The 23,261-nt window shown below is 40.5% G+C and overlaps 2 protein-coding genes across 3 annotated transcripts in view; both read right to left on the reverse strand.

Moving 5' to 3' along the window:
* ypel1 (yippee-like 1) overlaps positions 1–23,261 on the reverse strand; it is a 1,016,165-nt gene that overhangs the window by 382,265 nt on the left and 610,639 nt on the right. The window lies entirely within an intron of this gene.
* The window catches only part of si:dkey-215k6.1 (transmembrane protein 132C), a 410,128-nt gene that overhangs the window by 194,194 nt on the left and 192,673 nt on the right, over positions 1–23,261 (reverse strand). For both annotated transcript variants that reach the window (XM_028823992.2, XM_028823994.2), the window contains exon 3: positions 6,708–6,848. In XM_028823992.2, the coding sequence (XP_028679825.1) occupies positions 6,708–6,848 (141 nt within the window). The remainder of the gene's footprint in view (positions 1–6,707; positions 6,849–23,261) is intronic.

A 23,261-nucleotide genomic window follows, 5' to 3' on the forward strand; every position in this document is an offset into this window, starting at 1 on the left:
GGCTCACTTAATGTTAACAGTCTGATTTAGGGTAATCTCATTACAAACATTTACACTGTCCCTTGCTTTCCTTATGTTAGCCATCTCTATTAAGAAGGTTTAAGAGGGCAGATCCTTTAGCATACATGACTTTCAGTAATGATCTTTAGCAATTCTCTTGGGATTTTGTCAGGAAAGTAAAACAGTACGTTTATCTCAGTAAAGCTCATTACAACAACTTGAAATCTGTAGTTATGATGAAATATTACATATACAATTATCTTTAAAACCGGTAAATGCACAGCTAATTCTCTAGCTACACTCAGTGATGTTTTCAACAACAGATTTAGCAATTCGAATGCTCTGTGACACTTTATGCAGCAGTAATTTACGACCAAGCTCCTTTATTAGATGGTGACTTGCCTTCAAACCTCATGAAAATTGTGCAACGTGTGCTAAAGTTGCCCAGTACTTCTGTTGCTGCTCTCACAGATGTGCAACTCATTTGCTCTCGGATGAGCAGCCAGGTCTCTCTAGACAAGACAAAGCATACCAAAAAGAAATACTAATAAATAACCATTACAATCATATTGTGAATCTTTCTAGACAAATATTGCACCCAGCACCTACAATATAAAAAAAGATATAATTTTGAACAATCTACATAATTTGACCAATCACCTTATAATTAAGAGCGTACTGATTGAATAATGGCTCTAATCAAATAAACAATTTACAGAGTCTACGTATGTCAGTGTAGGACACTGACCCACCCACGGCCGTGCTGCAGGAGGTCTAGAAGAAGTTTAACAATGAAAATCTCGGTGAACTGCTTGCCAAATTTGGCAGACTTGTCATGTGCATTTTGTCAGTTTCTCCTACAAAGTTTTCTACCGTATACAAGTTATTTTTTTCCCCTGTCAGTTAATGTATTTAAAATAAAACAGAAAAGTTTACACATGCAAAAGAAATGAGAGTTGTAAACAGAAGTATCAAAAGTTTCAGTGGCCTTGGCATTCATTTTTAATATTATTTATTAATTATGAGCTAGGATGAAGCAGTAATTAATGAATTAACTGAATATTTTTCAGATCCATCAACAACAACAACATTTAAGTAGAGGACCTTTTCGGGTTCAGAATCTATTTGTAAGACACAGGCTACTAAAGTTGCTTTAAGACCATGTGTGGTGAAGCGGGTCCACAGCTCACTTCAAAGAAAGGCCACTGTTTAAATAAATATGCGCCGCACTCGCGGCTTAGAGAGGGGCCGTGGTATGTGTGGCCACAGCGGTTCCTGTGCGATTCGTGATGCGGATGGTCCTCACTTAAGTGCACAGGTGAGGAGTCGTCCACATCCATAATTGGCGCCGGGAGCTGCTAATTGCCACATCTGATCCATGTCCCCGTAATAAATAGAAGTGCGAGGTGGCTAGAAGGAAGGAAAAGAAAAAGGAGGAAAGAAGAAAAGACAAACGGAGGTTGCAGGAGAACAAGAAGAAGGCAGGAAGCAGGGAGAGGATAGCCGGTGCAAGAGAGCGAAAGTGAGCGAGTGAGCTAGCTGTACAGTGAGCCCTCGTGGGGTGTTTGGCCGGCACCCCCAGAAACAGTTGGTAGTGGTCGCTCCCGCTGAGCATTTTGAAGTGACTGCTTCGAGCTATTATTTTAACCTCAGGTTTTAAAGGATTTATTTTGTATTGGATTTTAACCTCCAACTTTTCACTTGTTTTTACGGATTATTTATTTAATGACTTATATTTGATACACCGCACTTTATTTAATTTGGACACTTTGTTGTTGCTGTTATTAATAAAAGCACTTTGCACTATCCCTTTGAATTGTTGTGCCTCACTGCCTAGCTCATCGGTGACATTACCGACAGTGTCGGGTTCAGAGCTCCCAGAAGGAAGATGGGAGCATGGAGCGGAACCCGCATCATCACACCATGATAACAGGGAAGGCATATCAAACACCCTGAGTGACCAGCCTGAGAATCAATGCTGCAGTAGTGCAACAGAGCTAAAGTACCATTGTCAAAGTTTACTCTGCCTCCACAAGCACCAATGGGACCACCGGAGCAGGAACTGAACGAAGCTCTTGATGGCCCAGAGCCACAGCCTGTTCTGTTTGCAGGAGGGGACCCAGTAGCCGAAGTTCCAGGCATCTGAGCTAGCTCACAAAGGCCAGAAACAAGAACAGTACTGGGCACAGAAATCCATAAAGATGAAGGGAGCAAAATTTACAAGATAATAGTAACGGGACTGGATTTTGGAAGCGTCACAAGTATAGCTCCATGAGTGTCAAAGGCAAACGACAAAGATAAAATGCTCTGTTTTCAATCAATATTTGTCTGCTTTCTCACATGATAAAAATGATCAGACCTGACACAAACTAGCACTTTTTTTTGAAGCTGACAAATCTTTTGATACAATGCAAATTAGCCACTTTTGAAATCCATGTAATTATTCTGTGCACAATGAAGCAAACATGCATTAAGTGTCCAGCCATTATGATCTTGTTTTGTCACCAAAAAAAAAAAAAAAAAAAAAAAACCACAAAGAATTCATAAAGCACAGTACATACAAGTTGAAGTATTACAGTATGTGTCCACAAATGTTTCAGTCTGACTGGATGTGTGGTTTTCAAAGAAATTTAAAGGATTTTTTTCTACTTCTTTCATCCTACCATCATCATAACTAGTCAGCAGCATTTTTGACAGTTTCCAACGGACAGGTTATACAGTGTGGCAGTCGGGTAGGAACAAGAGATGACCACCAAACTGGTTCAGCCATACATGGATGGAACAACACAGTAACTCCAGTTGTAGGGTGATATGGACGGTGATGACATTAAATAAACCACTCTCTAAATATTAAAAATGTACAACAAATATGTACTCTTAAACCTTACTCACATACACAATTCCAGATATACAGACGCGTTAAAGACAGAAGAAAAAAATGAACATGTGAAAGTACAGTAAAGAGAGAAACAGGAGAAAAACACTTTATAGTTAAACTTTAATTTCTTATTGTCCTAAACATGCCCGAGATGTTCCTGAGGACAAACCCAAAAGGAGGCCTCCACTGGTTCGACATGCCCCCTCCTGTAATTGTAACTGAAGGGCATTGTCCTGGGCGTCTAATACCCAGCAAGACTATTCACAAACACTACAGCTTTCCGGTAAGTTTGCAGAGTTTACTTGCTGCATTCTCACTCAGTGCCTTTATTTATCTTTAATCTTTAAGAGTAAAAATAGCAAGGAGCATAGTGGCAACACACACAGTAAAGTAAACAAACATTTACAGTAACATTTACTGACACACAAATCTCATAAACCCACATATATGTAAATAATCTAGAAACGATTTCCCCTCTTGCTTTTGTTCCTTTTTCTGTAGGAACACCAGCACTCCAAAGACATTTACACTCATGACGAGGCTGGTCACAATTTTCTTCAACACACATACATTATGTACCCCAAATTGAGAATTTTTGGATTCTGAGAGTCTTACTTGACAATACTGATCATAACTTCCACGTGTACCTCAAACTGAGGTTGTGTTTCATGCCCAAATTCCATGTGGAGACACCCAGTGACAGTTCTTTCACATACGCCTGCAGACCCCTGCTGGGAGCCCTGGCTGAAGGGAAACATGTGCTTGTGCTTTGTTACAAGTGGAACTGTGAAATCTAGCAACTGCACCCTTTTCAGACAAAAATGGAAACAAAGCCTGCGATACCTGCCATGAGGCACAAAGTGGTAAGCCTTTTGACAGACACCATGCCACCCATTGTAGATCAGATTTGATGTTCAAATGAGCTCTACTTACAGTCATGGCCGAAATTATCAGCACCCCTGGAATTTTCCCAGAAAATGCAACATGTCTCCCAGAAAATTGTTGCAATTACAACTGTTCTGGTATACACGTTTATTTCCTTTATGTGCATTGGAACAACACAAAAAAAAACAGAAAAAAGCCAAATCTGACATTTCACACAAAACTCAAAAACCGGGCTGGACAAAATTGGCACCTTCAACTTAATATTTGGTTGCCCGCCCTTTGGAAAAAAATAACTAAAATCAAGCGCTTCCTACAACTATCAACAAGCTTGTTACACATCTCAACTGGAATTTCCGACCACTCTTCTTTTGCAAACTGCTCAAGGTTTCTCAGATTTGAAGGGCGCCTTCTCCCAACAGCAATTTTGAGATCAATCAGATTTAGATCCAGACTCATTGCTGGCCACTTCAGAACTCTCCAGCGCTTTGTCTTCAAACATTACTGGGTGCTTTTAGAGGTATGTTTGGGGTCATTGTCCTGCTGGAACACCCATGACCTCTGACGCAGACCCAGCTTTCTGACACTGGGCCCAACATTGCGCCCCAATATCTTTTGGTAGTCTTCAGATTTCATGATGCCTTGCACACAGTCGAGGTTTCCAGTGCCAGAGGCAGCAAAACATCCCAAAACATCTTAGAACCTCCACCATGTTTGACTGTAGGTACTGTGTTCTTTTCTTCGTAGGCCTCATTCAGTTTTCTGTAAACAGTAGAATGATGAGCGTTACCAAAAAGCTCTACCTTGGTCTCATCTGTCCACAAGACGTTCGCCCAGAAGGATTTTGGCTTCCTCAAGTACATTTTGGCAAACTCCAGTCTGGCTTTTTTATGTTTCTGTGTCAGCAATGGGGTCCTTTTGGCTCTCCTGCCATAGCATTTCATTTCGTTCAGATATCGACGAATAGTTCGAGCCGACACTGTTGCACCCTGAGTCTGCAGAACAGCTTTAATATGTTTTGAAGTTGATTGGGGCTGTTTATCTACCATTCGGACTATCGTTCGTTGCAGTCTTATCAATTTTTCTCTTCCATCCACATCCAGGGAGATTAGCTACAGTGCCATGTGTTGTGAACTTCTTGATTATGTTGCGCACAGTGGACAAAGGAACATGAAGATCTCTGGAGATGGACTTGTAGCCTGGAGATTGTTGATATTTTTCCACAATTTTTGTTCTCAAGTCCTCAGACAATTCTCTGCTCTTCTTTCTGTTCTCCATGCTTAGTGTGGCACACTCAGACACACAACAGAAAGGTTGAGTCAACTTTTCTCCATTTTAACTGGCTTCAGGTGTGATTACTGTATTGCCAGCACCTGTTTCTTGCCACAGGTGAGTTCAAACGAGTATCATATGATGAAATAAAACGATTTACCCACAATTTTGAAAGGGTGCCAATAATTTTGTCCGGCCCATTTTTGGAGTTCTGTGTGACATGATGTCAGATTTGGCTTTTTTCCTCTGTTTTTTTGTGTTGTTCCAATGCACATAAAGGAAATAAATGTGTGTATACAAAAACATTTGTAATTGCAACAATTTTCTGGGAGAAATGGTGCATTTTCTGGGAAAATTCCAGGGGTGCCGATAATTTCGGCCATGACTGTAGGCACAAATTACCAGTATACACTATACACTCGCATCAAGAAACATTTACACTGTGCCAAAGGAGGCAGAATCATGCTGCCGCGGTGTGTGATAAATGAACCCATGTTGACACAGCCCTCGCTATTTGTATCAGGCAAACAAATAACAATGAAACAAAAAACAGTCTGAAGCACACTGCCATACATAGACAGACAGGGGGACATCAGCAAAACATGCTAAAAAGCCCAGCATGTAATCATACGGACACTGAGCATAATGTATACATGGACTGAAAGAATCTACTGAAGTAAATTTAGGTCAAGTCAGGTTGGGAAGAATGCACTGGTACAGCACATTGCTGCACCCACCGCACAACAAAACAGCTTAGTATCCTGGTTGACAGCCCCCCAGGCAGACACGCAGTCCAGACCCACCCTCTGGAAAATGACCCTTTGTCTGCGGCAGGCAAGTGTTACATGTGTGTCCCTTTGGCCTGGTCCAGCCACCCAGGTGGGCGAGTCAGACCACCCTCTGGTAATCGCACCTCATGGCTGTAGTGCCGTAACTGACGCTCCTTCACAATGCAGGTAATGTGCCTCATTTGGGACTCCATGATCAACTGCTCATTCGACACAAAGTCAAACCAGTGGTACCCAAGGATTCTCCAAAGAGACACAGAACCAAAGGAGTCCAGTCTTCATCTCAGGTCACTGGATAACATCCATATCTCACAACCATATAGCAAGACAGGAAGCACCAGGACTATAAAGATTTGGGCCTTTGTCCCTTTGCATAGATATCAGGAGCGCCACACACCCCTTTCCAGCGACCTCATGAACACCCCACCACCCCCCACCCCATGCTCTCCCAATCAGTCTACTGACCTCATAGGAAGAGTCACCTGAGACATGAATGTCACTGCAGAGGTACGTAAATTTAGAGTCCCACAAATTAAAAAGTCCATTGGCACTTGTGCTCAGAATATGGGTACTGCTGATTTAAAACAAACATTTCAAACTTTAAATACCATGAATTTTCTTTCAGAAATGAATCACCTACTCCAAAAGAAGATGTGTATTTTACTAAATGTAACTCAGTCCACTTTACATGTACTGTATTTGAGTATGGTGTTTTGTACATGTGTTGGACCAATTTGTACACTATCATTGGCAATATAACTAAAGGGCTACAGACCCCTGAATTCCAGGTTAACATGGCAATGCTGGATTACTGTAACATGGCATTGTGCTCACAGCTTGGTGGTAAACTCAATCCTGCAACATTGTGCAATCAATATTTTCCCTACCTGTTTCCTGAGGAGGCAGATTTCTTCTGACAGAAAACAGAAATGGCAGAACGCCCCGTGCCCATTTCTTGTTTAACATCCCACAAACCAGCAGTGTTGGGCTTCAGACTCAGAAAATTCGTACCTTCTTGAAATTTAGCTCTGCAAACCAAGACAAGGAAAAAAAACATGTGAAAACTTGCATCAAACCTACAGCATCTTAACTAAAGACCATTCTACATTTCATATATCATTTCTTTAGGCTCCTTTGTTTTATCCGTTTTTTTTTTTTATTGTGTAAGGAAAATGAAGTATATATAGAGAGGAAAAAAAAAAAAAAAAAACCAACACACACAACACACACAGAAAGAAAATCCACAATCCACACTTCAATTTAAATTCAGGTCACGGGAGTTGTGAGGCAGCAGTACTCCGCACTAGACCACCAGTGTGTCCTCTTTCTTGATACCCCCAGACCCCAAAAAAAGGTCTGCCTATGACCTTCCACAGCTTGGTCACAAGGTTAGCCTAGGTAGGCTTCAATGGCTTTTCAAAGAGTTTAAAGGAACGTTACTTCAAAGAGGTCGCCTTAGTATTAGCACCGAGGTCGAGGTCTGTCAGACTGTGCTACATGCAAATGTCACAGGCTTGATGTGGACCTTGATGGGAGATTTTAGCGTCTGGTTCACTTTTCCTTAAATTGTTAAATTATACAAATGCATTTTACTTAACGAAATGATAGAGGATGGACACCACCTGACAACTTTAACAGAGTTTTGACTTCAATCCTAATTGATGGGGCACTGGCCCCGGACATTTATTTAGGGCAGTGAACGCCACAATTTGCTTCGGCTCTATTTCTTAGAGAGCAACGTTTGGCTTTACTGTTCAGAAGAATAAGTAATAAATACATTATGCACCCAGCACTTCATGGCTTTCGCTTCTGAATAAGGGTTACTGTGTCTTATGGTTAAAGTATTACATTCAGCATTTTTTTCTAATTTTTCATGCACCACAGATAAGCTTGGAATTGCTAAGATTCAGCCTTTTCAATTTTATTTATCTTAGCATACTCTTGCACACCATTTCCTAGAAACACTTAGAGCAATACTCAGAAGTACACGTTTTCTCATTCAGTTCACTAACTTTAAACCAAAAAAATTAAAATAAAAGAGAAGCCAATCAATCACATTGCACACTCACTATTACCACGACAAGTCAGATTGGCCAATTTGCCTGTCTTGCAAGTCTTTGCGACATGGGAAGAAAGGAGCATAGTCAGAGAAAGAAACATAAAAACGGGGAGGATTTACAAACTTCACATCCATTGTTCCCAAACCTTAATTTGGACCTACAACACAAGTGCTGAAGGGTAGCCATGCCACTGGCTATTCATTATTATTACACGTATGGCAAGAATGTGTCTGCATATCAGTTTGTTGTTTAAGTATTTGATGGCATTATGGATCATTTTAAAACAATTCCATGGGGTTTAATCCAAACAGGTCTTGTGCTACTGTATTACTGCATTATAGCTTACTCTCATATTTTAAGGAGACACTCACTGTTGTCATTGTAAGCACCGGACAATGAAGGTATTAAGTACAGTACTCGAGGAGTTAACAACTTCCATTTAAAGACCAAAAGGAGACAGGGGTCTTTCTGCAAAAAACAATAAGTTTTGTGCTACAATATTGAACTGTCCAGAGCCAATCTTCTTGCCTGCAGGATACAATTGCTCATAATGATATTATTGCATTCTGCTCCATCTCCAGCATGGGAGCTCATTCCAGTGCGTGTATTACTGACTATTACATATTCTCTGAAATCTATGTGTGCTGCAGTAAACACAATGAAGCCTCACACTAATAAAAAGCCTGATGTAAATTGGCTAAAAAATACAAAGTGTCGCGCCTGTGGGATGAAATGCCTGCTTACAGAACTTACCAGGGTCACACAAGCCTTTTGCAGGGTCTAACCAGTTACGCTCAGACCATCAGAAAATGCAGCTTGTGATATTTGTTGCTTTTGCCTGCCATCATAAGTGCAGCTCAAGAGGTAGCAAACAATTCAGATGGCCTCGTGAAGAAATCCAAAGTGAATTCTGGACTACCACTAGAAGAAGACTACAGTAGCTAATGACCTGTTGGAGATGGGTGCCCCAAATGACCAACATGCTCTTGTCTGGCATTCTCTTCTGATGGCGTCATCTGAAAATCCCAGGCTGAGTTAGGAAATGGACAGAGATGGATGTTTAAATGAGACACACTAACTAGCACACTAGTTAGCTCAGTACCTAGACTGAAAACCACAAGATTCCAGAGTCACTCCAAACTGTAGAATTAAATAAAGGCCATGTTACATTACATGACAGCCTGTGATCACCCATCCTGTAATACGACATACCCTCTAACTAGTCTGTGACTCAAACAAAACCAAAAATCGACCTGACTTCGATTTAATTTGTTGAACATCTACAGTAATATCCGATTGCACTAAACAAAAACCTCCATCTGGTGGACAGTCTTACCAAATAAACTTGACAGCTGAAACTACAGAAAGGATAAGGTGTCCATTGTGAAACCATAGACATGGTGAGGAGAAGAACTGAATACCAGAGAAATACCTTTAGTAAAATGATCTGTTGACCGGATACTCTAAGAACGCCTGCATCACCAACCGTTTTATATTTTTCATTTTGCTTATCTGTGACCGCACGTGTATTGGGTTACTTATTCATTCAAAGTGAACTAAACGTATTTACCTTGATATTTTCTACACATTGTATACTGGTATAGATATGTGCATATGCTGTAGCGCATAGTCTGAACAACAACAACATTTATTTCTATAGCACATTTTTATACAAATTATGTAGCTCAATGTGCTTTACAAAAGGAAGAAAGAAAAAAGTAAAAATATAAAAATAAGATTAGGCAATACTAAGTAACAAAGAATAAAGTAAGGTCTGATGGCCGGGGGGGGGGGAACCACAAAATTTGCAGGGGTTCTGAGGCCATGAGACCACCTAGCCCCCTCTAGACATTCTACCAAACAGAGTACTGAGAAAAGCGCTATATAAATGTAATGAATTATTATCATCATCATCATCATCAATGATCTCAACCAATCCTCCTGGTTTACAGGCTTCTCGTGGACGAATTAGACGATGATGGCCATGTGGACCTCTGGCCTTTGATCCATCAATGTAGGCACTGCATGGTGCCCTGATCAGGTGGTGGAAACGCAGATCACCACCACAGAAAACCGTAACAGCAGAGAAAGTAGGGGTTAGTACAGATTGAGGAGCATGATAAATGCATATACAGAACATCAGGCTTACACTAAAATGAAGCTATGACAAAGCCATGTTAAAGGAATGGTTTTTTTAACAGTTTTTTTTTTTTTTTTTTTTTTTTTTAAAAGTGCTCCACCTTATTAGCCTGGCGAATTTGTATCAGTCAGCTATTCCAGATTTTAGGTGCATAACAGCAGAAGGCCGCCTCACCACTTTTTAAGTTTATCTCTTGAAATTATAAGCAGCCACTCATTTGAAGATCTAAGGTTACGATTTGGAATGTAAGGCCTGAGGCATTCTGTGATTATTTAAGGCTTTGTAAATCATAAACAGTATTTTAAAAAGTCAATTCTAAATGGCACAGGTAACCAGTGTAGTGACATCAAAACTGGAGAGATGTGCTTGAATTTTCTTCTCCCGAAGGCTCTGGCTGACTGCTTCATGCTACCCACTACTGTCTGTGTTTAAGGTTAGCTATACTGGCACTGCCACTGCGGTCTTAACATTACAGAAATGCTCTTCCATTCAGTGTCAACCTCCTGACAAGCTTTCATTTAGGGCTGCCCTTCTGCTCCTAAATGTTTGAAGCCATTATGTAAGATTGAAAAAGGTAAATGAGGTGATAACAGATGGCACCAATCACAAATTGGGGAAAAGATATTTAATTGTATGACTAATTTATGAATAGTTGTTCACAATGTTCATATCCTAAATGATCAGACTGTGCGTCATTTTCCAAAACCATAGCCCAGTAAAATGTCAGATATTTCAAAACAGTACAATGTAATAAAGCCCCATTCAGCATCATCTTGTGACTCTGTCATTTTGATACACGTTTTCCAAAACACTGTGAGAAGGATTCTTTACAAATGGAGAACACTCAAGAAAGCGGTCAGTCTTCCCACAAGAGAGCATCTCTGGAAAGATCAGACATGTTATTTTTCACGAAATTTCAAAGAACCAAAAAAGTTATAATTCAGGACTCTGCTATGATAAAAAAAAAAAAAAAAAAAAAAAAAAGACTGAACAGACATGGAAGAGTAGTCCTAAAAAAGCTCCTCCTCTCTGAAGAACAAAATATGGCAGCACAGCTTCATTATTCAAAGTTGCGTCTCAGAAATGCCCTTTGGAGCCAAACTAGAGAAGTCTGTTCTGTATGCACAATGACACTCTTACTGAAAATCGAACACCGCATAAAACCAAAAGAATGTCAAGCCAAATATCAAACGTGTGGTGGAGAATTGACGATTGGGTTGGTTTGCAGTCACAGGCCCTGAGCTCTTTGCACTGGTTTAGTCCAGCTTAACATTCTGTGTGCACCAGACGACTCTAAAGAGAGACAAGTTTGACAAGTACAGGTTAGCCAAACTTGAATCATGAAACTGGACAGGCATCTTAACAGCACCAAGAAATCTATAACTGATTGGGTACAAAAAGAGAAGAATCAAAGTTCTGGTGGGACCAAAACCAAAAAAAAGAGGTGCTTAGTGAAGGTACTGATCATGAAGGCACCCTTTAAGGCCTAACCCCGATGGGATACTGGAGATTGCTGCCTATGGTCTAAAAGGATAAAAGCAGAAGTTGGAAAACAAGCAACTAATTTTCCAGCACGGCTTCAGAATACTTGTAATCCATCATAGCAGGGAGAGAGGCAAGAAGGAATACAGCAAGTCCACCTTGGGCAGCAACTGGTGAGAAACAAAAGCAAGTAAAAGGTCATCTATTCCTCAGAGCACTGCAGTTCCGTTGTACCTTTAACTCACACACAGATGACAAGGCCTTTACCATTAAATGGCAGGAACCAAGCATGTAACCTGTTATTTGGCGCTATGTTAAATACTCTGTTATTCACTCAGATTAATTAGGGAGGCTGCATTTTGAACTGAACCTGAGGAATGCTGCAAAAAAGACCCTCCTCTGCATTTCACCGAGTTGCACAAAATGTACAACAAAAAGGGCACTAAGACGTCTAGACTACATACAGCAATTCTGTGCTTTTGTTATGTTAGTTCCTAAAGCTACTATGGCATGTGTACCCTTACATTATTGATTTTAAATATTTCATCATCACATACAGTACTGTGCAAAAGTTTTAGGCAGGTGTGAAAAAATGCTGTAAACAAAAAATGCTTTCAAAAATGAAAGTGTTAATCATTTATTTTCATCAATCAACAAAATGCAGTGAATGAACAAAAAAGAAATCGAAAATCAAATCAATATTTGGTATGACCACCATTTGCCTTCAAAACAGCATCAATTCTTCTAGGTACACTTGCACACAGTTTTTGAAGGAACTCAACTGGTAGGTTGTTCCAAACATCTTGGAGTACTAACCACAGATCTTCTGTGGATGTAGGCTTCCTCACATCCTTCTGTCTCTTCATGTAATCCCAGACACACTCGATGATGTTGAGATCAGGGCTCTGTGGGGGCCATACCATCACTTCTAGGACTTCTTGTTCTTCTTTACGCTGAAGATAGTTCTTAATGACTTAGGCTGTATGTTTGGGGTCGTTGTCCTGCTGCAGAATAAATTTGGGGCCAATCATATGCCTCCCTGATGGTATTGCATGATGGATAAGTATCTGCCTGTATTTCTCAGCATTGAGAACACCATTAATCCTGACCAAATCTCCAACTCCATTTGCAGAAATGCAGCCCCAAACATTCAAGGAACCTCCACCATGCTTCACTGTTGCCTGCAGACACTCATTATTGTACCGCTCTCCAGGCCTTCAACGAACAAACTGCCTTCTGCTACAGCCAAATATTTCAAATTTTGACTCATCAGTCCAGAGCACCTGCTGCCATTTTTCTGCACCCCAGTTCCTATGTTTTCGTGCATACTTGAGTCGCTTGGCCTTGTTTCCACGTCAGAGGTATGGCTTTTTGGCTGCAACTCTTCCATGAAGACCACTTCTGGCCAGACTTCTCTGGACAGTAGATGTGTGTACCTGGGTCCCACTGGTTTCTGCCAGTTCTGAGCTGATGGCACTGCAGGACATCTTCCGATTTTGAAGGGTAATAAGCTTGATGCGTCTTTCATCTGCTGCACTAAGTTTCTGTGGCCGGCCACTGCGTCTACGATCCTCAGCATTGTCCGTTTCTTTTTGCTTCTTTAAAAGAGCTTGAACAGCACATCTTGAAACCCCAGTCTGCTTTGAAATCATTGTCTGGGAGAGACCTTGCTGATGCAGTATGACTACCTTGTGTCTTGTTGCTGTGCTCAATCTTGCCATGACATGGAACTGTCTTCCACAACCTCACCTTAGTAGCAGAGTTTGGCTGTTCCTCACCCAGTATGAAGCCTCCTACACAGCAGTTTCTGTTTTAGTTAATGACTGTGTTTCAACCTACGTGTGACCTTGATGATCATTAGCACCTGTTTGGTAGAATTGGTTGATCAGACACCTGACTAGAATCCTACAAAATCCCTGACTTTGTGCAAGTGTACCGATAAGAATTGATGCTGGTTTGAATGCAAAAGGTAGTAACACCTAATATTGATTTGATTTAGATTTTTTCTTTTGTTCGCTCACTTTGCATTATGTAAATTGATAACAATAAACAATCATTATTTATATTTCTGAAAGCATTCTTTGTTTACAGCATTTTTTCCACACCTGCCTAAAACTTTTGCACAGTACTGTATGTTCCTATTTTAACAACTTTGCATGAAGTTTATTGTTAGAGTGTATGCACTATGGCCCACAGTGTATGTTATAGGTGAGGTTTTAAAATTGAGAGGTTCATTCAAAGTCAGACTGTGTTTAGACAGGGCCAAGTCAGCTTTTACAAGGAACACCCAGCAACCGACACTGGACAAAGATGTATGTTTACTAAACACCACTGGATTAGTTTAATTCTAATGCTTTCACTGTTTCATCATATATATTTAAATTCTTTAATTTTTGTAGTAACAGACAACATGCCATAAACACTGTGTTAACAAGATACTCTGTAGGAAACAGCTGTCTGTTGTATTTGGCAATTAAAAACTAAGTTACTTTTCTTTATAAAGCATATTTCTGTAAACAAATCTTAACCAAAGACCACTCTGACCACCTGAAAAAGAATTGCAGGAACCATCTTTCTGTGGCACAGGATGACAGGGAGCTATGATGGCAGAAAAATACACATGGCAAGAACCAGTCTAAAATGAAACCCTAGTCTAAGCAGGACATATTCACATACACCCACTCTCAGACCCCACCAACATACACTCATCAATCAGCCTGACAGCATGCCTTTGGACTGTGGGAGAAAATCCATTAGAAACAAATTATGGAGCAAAATCTTTAGATTTCATTCACTGCTCCCCATTATTGCACATTAAAATTATTGTACTATAAAAGTGAACCGTGCAGAGTTTAACACTGGCGCCTTCTCTTAACCCACTCAGTTCAATTTCACAGTCACTGGTGGCCAGTTTATACTGTGCAAGTATCAGATGCAGGGCAGGAATCAGCTCCAGATGGGATGCCATACACTAGGAGTGCCTGTGGCATTAAAATAGAAAATGTTTCTATGTACTTTTAACACTAAAAGGGACCATCTTAGCATCTCTTTTCTCCCAGAACAAAAAATGAAGTTGTTGCAAGTGTAAAAATAACACGATGGATGATAAAAGGCAGTATACAGGCTACAAATAAAAAGGTACAAGTAAAATGAAATCCTGTTGTCTCACAAGTTCCACATATAAACAAGTTTGAATTGCTATCTATCACTTTACCAAATATGCCAAATTTCCCTCGAGGGACAAATAAAATTCTATCTATGACTTGACTGGGTTTTTGCAGGCAACTGTGGGAGTATGTGTGCTTTTGTGAATTGTAAAATAAAGCAAAGAAACAGATAAAATGCTTGGGGCAGCACAGATTTCATCATCAGACAATAAATGGGGTAAAGGAAGAAGAAGATAGCAAAAAAATGGTTTAAACGCAACTGCCGACATATAGGCTTCTCATGGCCTGTTTAAAGATGACCTCTTTCTGACAGGAGATCCTTTCTGGCTAGCTGTCTGGTCCAGAGTGGTGAACTTCCTGCGGCAGTGGAACTGTAGCAGAAGAGTCAAGGCTGACGAGTCAAGACAGGAAGTGATGTCACTGGTCTTGCGGAGAGTTCTTCTCCTTTCTAGGGCAAATAGAAACCATGGTAAAGGCTATGTCACATCCAAATTCTTCCCTATCAATATGTCAGTTGGACCAAAAATCCTGCCTCATGTTTAATGCTCACGGGCTTGACAGTATCTAGTAACAAACTAGACTGGGTCCCCTTACTCCGGTGTTATTTTTTCACCAGCCTTCAATCTGCTTCTGTGAGGTACAAACCTCTCCTCAAGGGTGCAGCTACAGTATTTTTGTCACCCAATATAAATGGTTTAAAATTGTGATAATCCTAAACTCATTACTGAATGAATGTTGTTGCCTGAAATCTTTAAATCAATGTCCATATTCAGAATGCTGGACGCATGAGTCAGTGGCAAACTCTGTGTCACCTCTATTATATTTGTGAGTGCGTGCCCGAATGCATGTCTAACACTGTTACGCACTGATCTGCTGTTATCAGTTATGTACAGCCAGTAAAAGCGGCCTGACTCAGCTGGGAATGATCAGACAAGGAGAGAGAGCAGAACAGGACAGCAGCTGACATCCTGCATTGCATTTCTCTGACCCACATGCAGTCACTGGAGGATAAAGCAGATCATATTCATGTGAAACTAACTTCAGGAAGAGCCATGGCTAACTGCGGAGGCATCTGATGCTGCAATACAATGCAGTCTTTCGTGGGAATCAGAGTGAAATTTTAGGTAAAAGAAGAGGAGGTGGAGTGTGTTTTTATGAAAAACAATACATGGTACTCCATGTATGTTAAAATTGTCTGTAAGCACTGTTACCTGATCTGTAGTATTTAACCTCCTTGCCATTAACCCTGAGCGTGACTCAGGCTTGCAATTCTATGCAATTACAGTTAAACCCAAATCCTGCTTGGGGTGACATGTAATGATATGTTTTACAGTGTTAAGCCTCTCAGGACAGTATTCTGCTTTCATTTAGTGGATGAAATATCATGCTGTAAAAAAAGGAATGAATATTTATATGCTTTTTGCCACTTTATGGTAACTCTAGGATAGCCCATCTATAATCACGAGTGGACCTCCAACAAAAAACAGAATGACAAACAAAAAGCAGTTTAAGAATGAAGTAAAACTGAACCACTGCTCAGGAAAAGTGATAGTGATGTAGACGTGAGTTGACTGATTCAAAGTCAAACGACCAAACCGCTGTGAAATGCCCAGTGAATTTGCTGCAGTAGCTCAAGCGGCATTACAATCATGCACTGACATTCTAGCCCCTCGTGTGGAAGCAAAAAAAATGTAAAAAATAAGAAAGTGCACAAAGAAACACTTTTACTGTGCTGATTGCAACACCAGGCTCTATGATGGCGACCGTCACTAAGCATATCACACAAAGAACACATACTAAACCTGCATCAGCACAGCAGCAGGTACTAGACACACAGTATTTAAGTTGACGTTTGGTCTTTTGTTATGTGTACCAGAAACATGTAATGTTTTTTCTTGTTAAAAAAAAAAAAATAAAAAAAATAAAGCTTTTGGCTTGTTTGTCCTAGGGTAAACATAATGCTAAGGTTATTAATGATCAAAGGTCTTCGATTTTACCTCAGGGGGAGCTCTGTGGCGTTTTTCTAGCGACTTTTAAATACTCCTCTACAAGTCCACACCAACAATGTGCTCAACGTCAGTACAACAGTATTAAGGAATTCAAATGTGAACATCCTGAGAATTGGACTGTTGCTGGGGACGTCAGCAAGGCAAATTTATGGACCATTTACGTTAAACATCAACATGTCAAAGGCCCTGTGAGGGCTGCTAATATTCTGAGTCACTGCTCCACCCTGATAAGACATTTACTCCCCTCAAAACGCGCCCCCATCTCCGGCAGGCCAAATCTCCTGTCCGTCCCCCTGCTACAACCTTACAAGCAGAAACTAAAAAGAGAGAGGAGCTGGCAACAACAGTAATTGTGTGTGTGGACTACGGGATACACTCAAAGACTCCTCATCAGATCAGCCTAAGTATGCAAGCACTGTGATGGGAGTAATGTGTGGATAACTGTGGGCCTACAGGAACAACCGGAGTATTTTATAATAAGAAGCAATAGCTCACCAGCGATATCAAGAATACGTTGAAGGCTTACACCAGTGCAATTCAGGACAGCAATATGGAAACACACAAGAAATGCAGGGACGAGCTCAGAAAGAAAATTAAAGTAGCTAACTGCTGACGGAGTAGAACAGCAGTAAGAATGCAAACAAACTGATACATTGTAATCTGTAAACATCTGTAATCTGTAACACCTAATTCAATCTCATCCACATTTTCCTTCCACAGTGAACTTGATACTTTCTACTCCACCTTTGATAACTGAATAGCTGGCCCACCATTCAGTTGCCTGCAGCATCACATGACTCGTCCTGTTCCATTTCTGCACACGATCATCAGGAGGGTTTTTAAATGGCTTAAATTTTCATAAGGTGTCTGGTTTCAATGAAATGGTCCTTTGTTTTAAAAACCTGTAGCAACTAATTAGCTGGCATCTAAATAACATCTTTAATATCATGCTCCGACAATCATGGGTCTCTGTGCCAAACAAAACTAAAGTGAACTGTCTGAAGGACTACAGATCTGTAGCCCTCCAAGAGTGATGAAGTGCTTGGAGAGACTTGAGTTAGGACACGCAAACTGTAATATTCCAGGTAGCCTGGACCACCTCCAGTTTGCATGCAATTACAACTATTCCAAAGAGCCTGCCCGATCTCTTGCACTTCATACCATTCTGGTACAGTAGACCCCCGCGAAGTCGCAGTTCAGGGTTCACGGACTAAGTCGTTCATGGATTTTTTCTTAGAACCTATTAATTGTTAGCGGAAAGCGCAAATATCCTCCGCAGTTTTTAACGGCTTTTTTCGTGGCAATACTGTGCTGTAAGGAGAACAGGAAGCAACCGCCCGCTGAGAGAAACGCGGTTTGGGATGGTGAAAGTAGCCAATCCATGAGCGTTATTCATTTCTCCTTGCTGCTGATTGACTGCTGCCATGTTACGTGTCTCCTGGTGAGTGGGTTTACCACCACGGTTTGGGATGGTGAAAGTAGCCAATCCATGAGCTTTATTCATTTCTCCTTGCTGATGATTGACTGCTGCTTTGTGACGCGTCTCCAGCCAAGTGTCCTCATGTTTTCCATTTTGTTATTGTTTTGTTGTTCTTAAAACACACACAATGTCTTCAAATCGCCCTGTACCTTCTAAGGCTTCTGGAACTGAGCCTAAGCGCCAGAAGAAGTCTAAAACACTCCAGGAGAAGGTTGAACTACTGGATTTGCTCCGGGAACTAAAAAAAGTTATGCTGCAGTAGCATGCCACTATGGCATTAATGAAAGCACTGTATGCTACATAAAGAAGAACGAAGCAGCAATCTGGAGTACCGTATCTGTAAGTTTCTGTGATAGTGCCAAAAAAGTAATGACCGTAAGGAATAAAAATATCGTCAGCATGGAATCTGCCTTGGCACTGTGGATCACTGACTGCAGGAAGAACATCCCCTTGGACGGTAACATCATCCATGAGAAAGCACGGCAATTGTACTAGCAGTTCGCTACAGGAGACAATGTAGCAACTTCCTATCACAACGTTCCTGAAACTTATAAAGAAAAGCCAGCACGAAACCCCACCAGAAGACGACCCGTACAAAGATACGACGACTCCTGAAGCGCCTGAAGAAGAGGCGCCACCTGAGGAGTTTTAAATCCTCTGCACAGCTACTTTATCATCATCAATATCATTCATCATTGGCGAGTACCTGTACATTTTACTGTATATTAAAATAAAATTACATATTTACTCTACTTAAACAAAGAAAACGCGCTTGCATGAATTACAGTACGTATAGCGGTAACATCGGTATTTTACATTCTAGCACCACGGGAGACAGTACAGTACTGTACAGTATACAGGTTTACCTTTACATTCTGTTTTTAGGTAATGTATTAAGGTAATTTTTTAGGTAATGTACTAATGTATTAAGCTGAGTTTGCAACAAAATTAAAGTGCTTTGGGGGCATACTGTATTTAGGGTTAAAACTATCAAAAATGGGCATTTAAAAGGCATTTTTAAAACCACATCCAAAAGTCACGGTTTTTCACAATTCATGGGTGCTCTAGGAACGTAACCCCCGCAAATTTTGGGGGTGTACTGTATATCTAGATAATAAACAGTGCTGTGCCAGACATTTACTTTTTATAAGATATAGCCCATCATTTAACACTGCATACTAGCAAAGCTGACCATCACACTCCTCATCTTGAAACAACTGGACTTTAGACTTCCTAACTTACGTGTGAGGATTGACATCTTCCACCCTGACCCCCAACACAGGCACTCCTCAGGGTTGTGTGCTGAAACCCCTTTTGTACTACTTAGTTGCCTTTGACTGTGTGACCAAACGCACATCCAGTATCAGTAATGTCTTAACAACTGTGATGAGCCAGCTTACACAGAAGAGGTTTACCTGCCAGCACAAGAAGCCCACCCTTAAATTCACAAACACCAAGAAGTGGGTCATTGGAAGAAAAAAGCTGACCACGGTGCTATTCACAGTAGAGGGGGGGGATGCTGTGGAGAGTGAGAAGCAATCAAACGGTCACCATTCTGAAGAAATATGCAAGTAAGAATGTACCATGTACATATAAAGTTGAACTTTCTTACTGTATATAGGACTTAGAAACCCTAAAATGGATTCTTGTCAATAAGCCGCGGCTTATCTAAGGAAAAAAGTTGTGAAAATGAAAAAATAGAATATCGGCTTATACATAAGTCCGGCTTATACATCCATCGCGGGGGTTGCGTTCCAGAGCCACCCGCGAAATAAGAATATCCGCGAAGTAGAAACCATATGTTTATATGGTTATTTTTATATTGTCATGCTTGGGTCACAGATTTGCGCAGAAACACAGGAGGTTGTAGAGAGACAGGAACGTTATTCAAACACTGCAAACAAACATTTGTCTCTTTTTCAAAAGTTTAAACTGTGCTCCATGACAAGACAGAGATGACAGTTCTGTCTCACAATTAAAAGAATGCAAACATATCTTCCTTTTCAAAGGAGTGCAAAGCAAGCAGTCAAAAAAAAAATCAATAGGGTTTTTTGGCTTTTAAGTATGCGAAGCACCGCCGGTACAAAGCTGTTGAAGGCGGCAGCTCACACCCCCTCTGTCAGGAGCAGGAAGAGAGAGGAAGAGAGAGAGAGAGAGAGAGAGATAGAGAGAGATAGAGAGAGACAGATAAAAAAAATCAATACGTGCCCTTTGAGCTTTTAAGTATGCGAAGCTCCGTGCAGCATTTCTTTCAGGAAGCAGCTGCACACAGCCCCCCTGCTCACACCCCCCTACGTCAGCGCAAGAGAGAGAGAGAGAGAGAGAGAGAGAGAGAGAGAGAGAGAGAGAAAGTAAGCTGGATAGCTTCTCAGCCATCTGCCAATAGCGTCCCTTGTATGAAATCAACTGGGCAAACCAACTGAGGAAGCATGTACCAGAAATTAAAAGACCCATTGTCCGCAGAAATCCGCGATATATATTTAAATATGCTTACATATAAAATCACAATTTAAATGACCGCTACGCGCTCGTGTTGACTCGGCGACGCCCAGAGCAGAAAGAACGCGCTCCGGCCGCTCCAACCGCGCCATGCGGGGAGTGAGAGAGACGGCAATATCTCACACTCTCTCCCCCCTTAAAGAAATTAAATGGGCGCGAGTGAGACCACTGACCTCCCTCCCTTCTATTAGTTATAGGTTATAGTACGTTCGGCTTATCCATGAGTCCGGCTTATCTATGATACGATTTTATTTTAAAAATTCGTATGATTTTTGGTCTCCGGCTAATACATGAGTCCGGCTTATAGACAAGAACTTAGGGTAGTAAAAGCACAAGAAGCAGGTCCCTTGGGAGATGTCCACACTTTACATGCAATAACAATACCATAACAGTACAAAAAGAAATAGACAGTATGTGTTTGTATTATTGCTGACTGGATGTTAACGACACACTATTCAGACAAGATCATGAAATTTTATGCCGGATATATTTTTGGATAAGTAATTAAACCATTACTTTCATTGGTTAATGACAGCTAAGCTACAAAAAAAGCAAGAATTCAAGGCCGGAGCATTTACATTTTGACTCCAATATTGGGATAGGTAGATAGATATTTCTAGGGCAGAACGCGGTCATTGTTACATCTGCTATGCTACAGATCTGTCTTTGTGCGCACATTTTAAAGAGATAGGGGTGTTGTAAAAAGCTGTCACACAGACGAGATCCTCTGAAGCTGATCTCCTCAATATTTCTGAGCCCTGTTAGTAGTGTCAGTGAACACTGGCTTTGCATCAAAACCCCTACTCAGTACTGTAACTTTGTATATATTTACATTTTGTAATTTTAGCATAATTTTATTCCTAAAAGTACATATGATGATAGCTGATGTGAGAGCTGCTCTATAAAAGAAAGATGACTGACATACAGTAGAAGAAAACTAAATGCAGTCTCTCAAGTAAAAATGTCTCATATTTGCTACAAACTTACTGTATGTAGCTACCATTGTGTTGTGCCCACAAAGTTCTTTTCTTGGGGGATGATATTTGAAAGCCTAGTAATTGATACTGTCAGTATCAAGTTTAATACTTTTATTATATCTTGCGTAATGCTTGAGGTATTAACACATTCCCATTTACTTTTTCATTCTAATGTTTTAGAGAAAATTGTATGTTATGTATGTAAATTGTAGGTCTTGCTTTTGCCTGGCTCATAGCACAGAACCTGCTTTAACGTTTATTATAAATACTATTCTCATCTCCACCAGTACAAGATAAGCAGGTTTTACCTTAAGACATGCTTTTGATACTACTGTTCATTGCAGTTTACTACACTAGCTCGAGAATATAGTTGGCTAAACAGCATTCTTCACATTTTGCCTACTTCATACTCATCAAAATGTTTTTAATATTGTTAATTTTGTATTCCGGTTTGTCCTAAGATAGCGAGTCCTCCAGGGTTCAGTCCGAGGACCATTCTCTTTATTTTCTGACATAAGGAGATAGGATTTAAAAAAAAATAAATAAATAAAATAAAATTCTAATTTACTGTGTATATATACATACATACATACATACGTCTGTAGCGATACCGGCTTTGTCCAGTAGTGAATGCATCTTCACTGATGATCTCCCCCATCTACATCATATGATAGTTGATTGCTCTTGGGGGCCATGTGTTTTTTCCGTTTTCCTACATATTGCTTCTCAAACCCCAACTTAAATCCTTTAGCTGAGCTGAATTTCCATCTGAGGTTTTACTGATGTCATTACCAAGACAATCCTACAGTACACCAAGGTATCAAGACTAACAAAGAGAACTCTTCACTATGAAAGAAAGAACCTCTACCAGTAAGGTAAGTAGGACCTCATTCATCAAAGATATGCTTATCTGAGCAGCCTTTTACCATGGCAAACGCCTTACAACTTTCCAGAAAAGCTTGGCACGTTTCAACAAAACATGAATGAAGTCAAAGGAGAGAAAAAAAAAAAAAAAAAAGTAAACGGAGGAGCTGTTGAACTCTTAACAATCAGATCCAAGCACTGGAGTGCCAAGTTGCATCTCTGTCAAGGAAGTTGTGGATTTGGAGCACAAGAATTAAAAGAAACAATATCCTTTTTATAGGCATTAAAGAAAATACAGCAGGGGTAATCCCAGTGACTTTCTGAAGAAGCTGTGGTTTTATTTTCCAGTCTGTGCGATTTCCCTCTTGTGATTAAAAGATATTACCTGTGAGGCTCCTGGTAGTGAGGTTTGTAATGATCACGGATCATCAGAATGTATGCAAGCAGGCACAGAGAACTCATAACCTGTTATCTGACAGCAAGTAAGTTCACATTTTCTGAGTGCCGCTCAGTAACAACCCAAGCCAGGAATGGACGACCCCATAATGAAAAGCATCTGTGAAGCAGTCCTGTAGCCACTTCTTTTGTATGTAGCTCATCTCAAGCTCTCTCATTCATCTGGAAAAGAAGGGAGCAAAAAAAGTCCTTGGGAACACTGACAAATGTCAGACCACTTGTGAGTTCTCCTTAATGCCTACTGCCTTCTTATTTGTCTCAGAAATCAGGTCAACCCCCTCCATCTATTCTGGTGTTTGTGATGTTA

Source organism: Erpetoichthys calabaricus, chromosome 18, assembly GCF_900747795.2.
Source record: "Erpetoichthys calabaricus chromosome 18, fErpCal1.3, whole genome shotgun sequence".
NCBI classification, from domain to species: domain Eukaryota; kingdom Metazoa; phylum Chordata; class Cladistia; order Polypteriformes; family Polypteridae; genus Erpetoichthys; species Erpetoichthys calabaricus.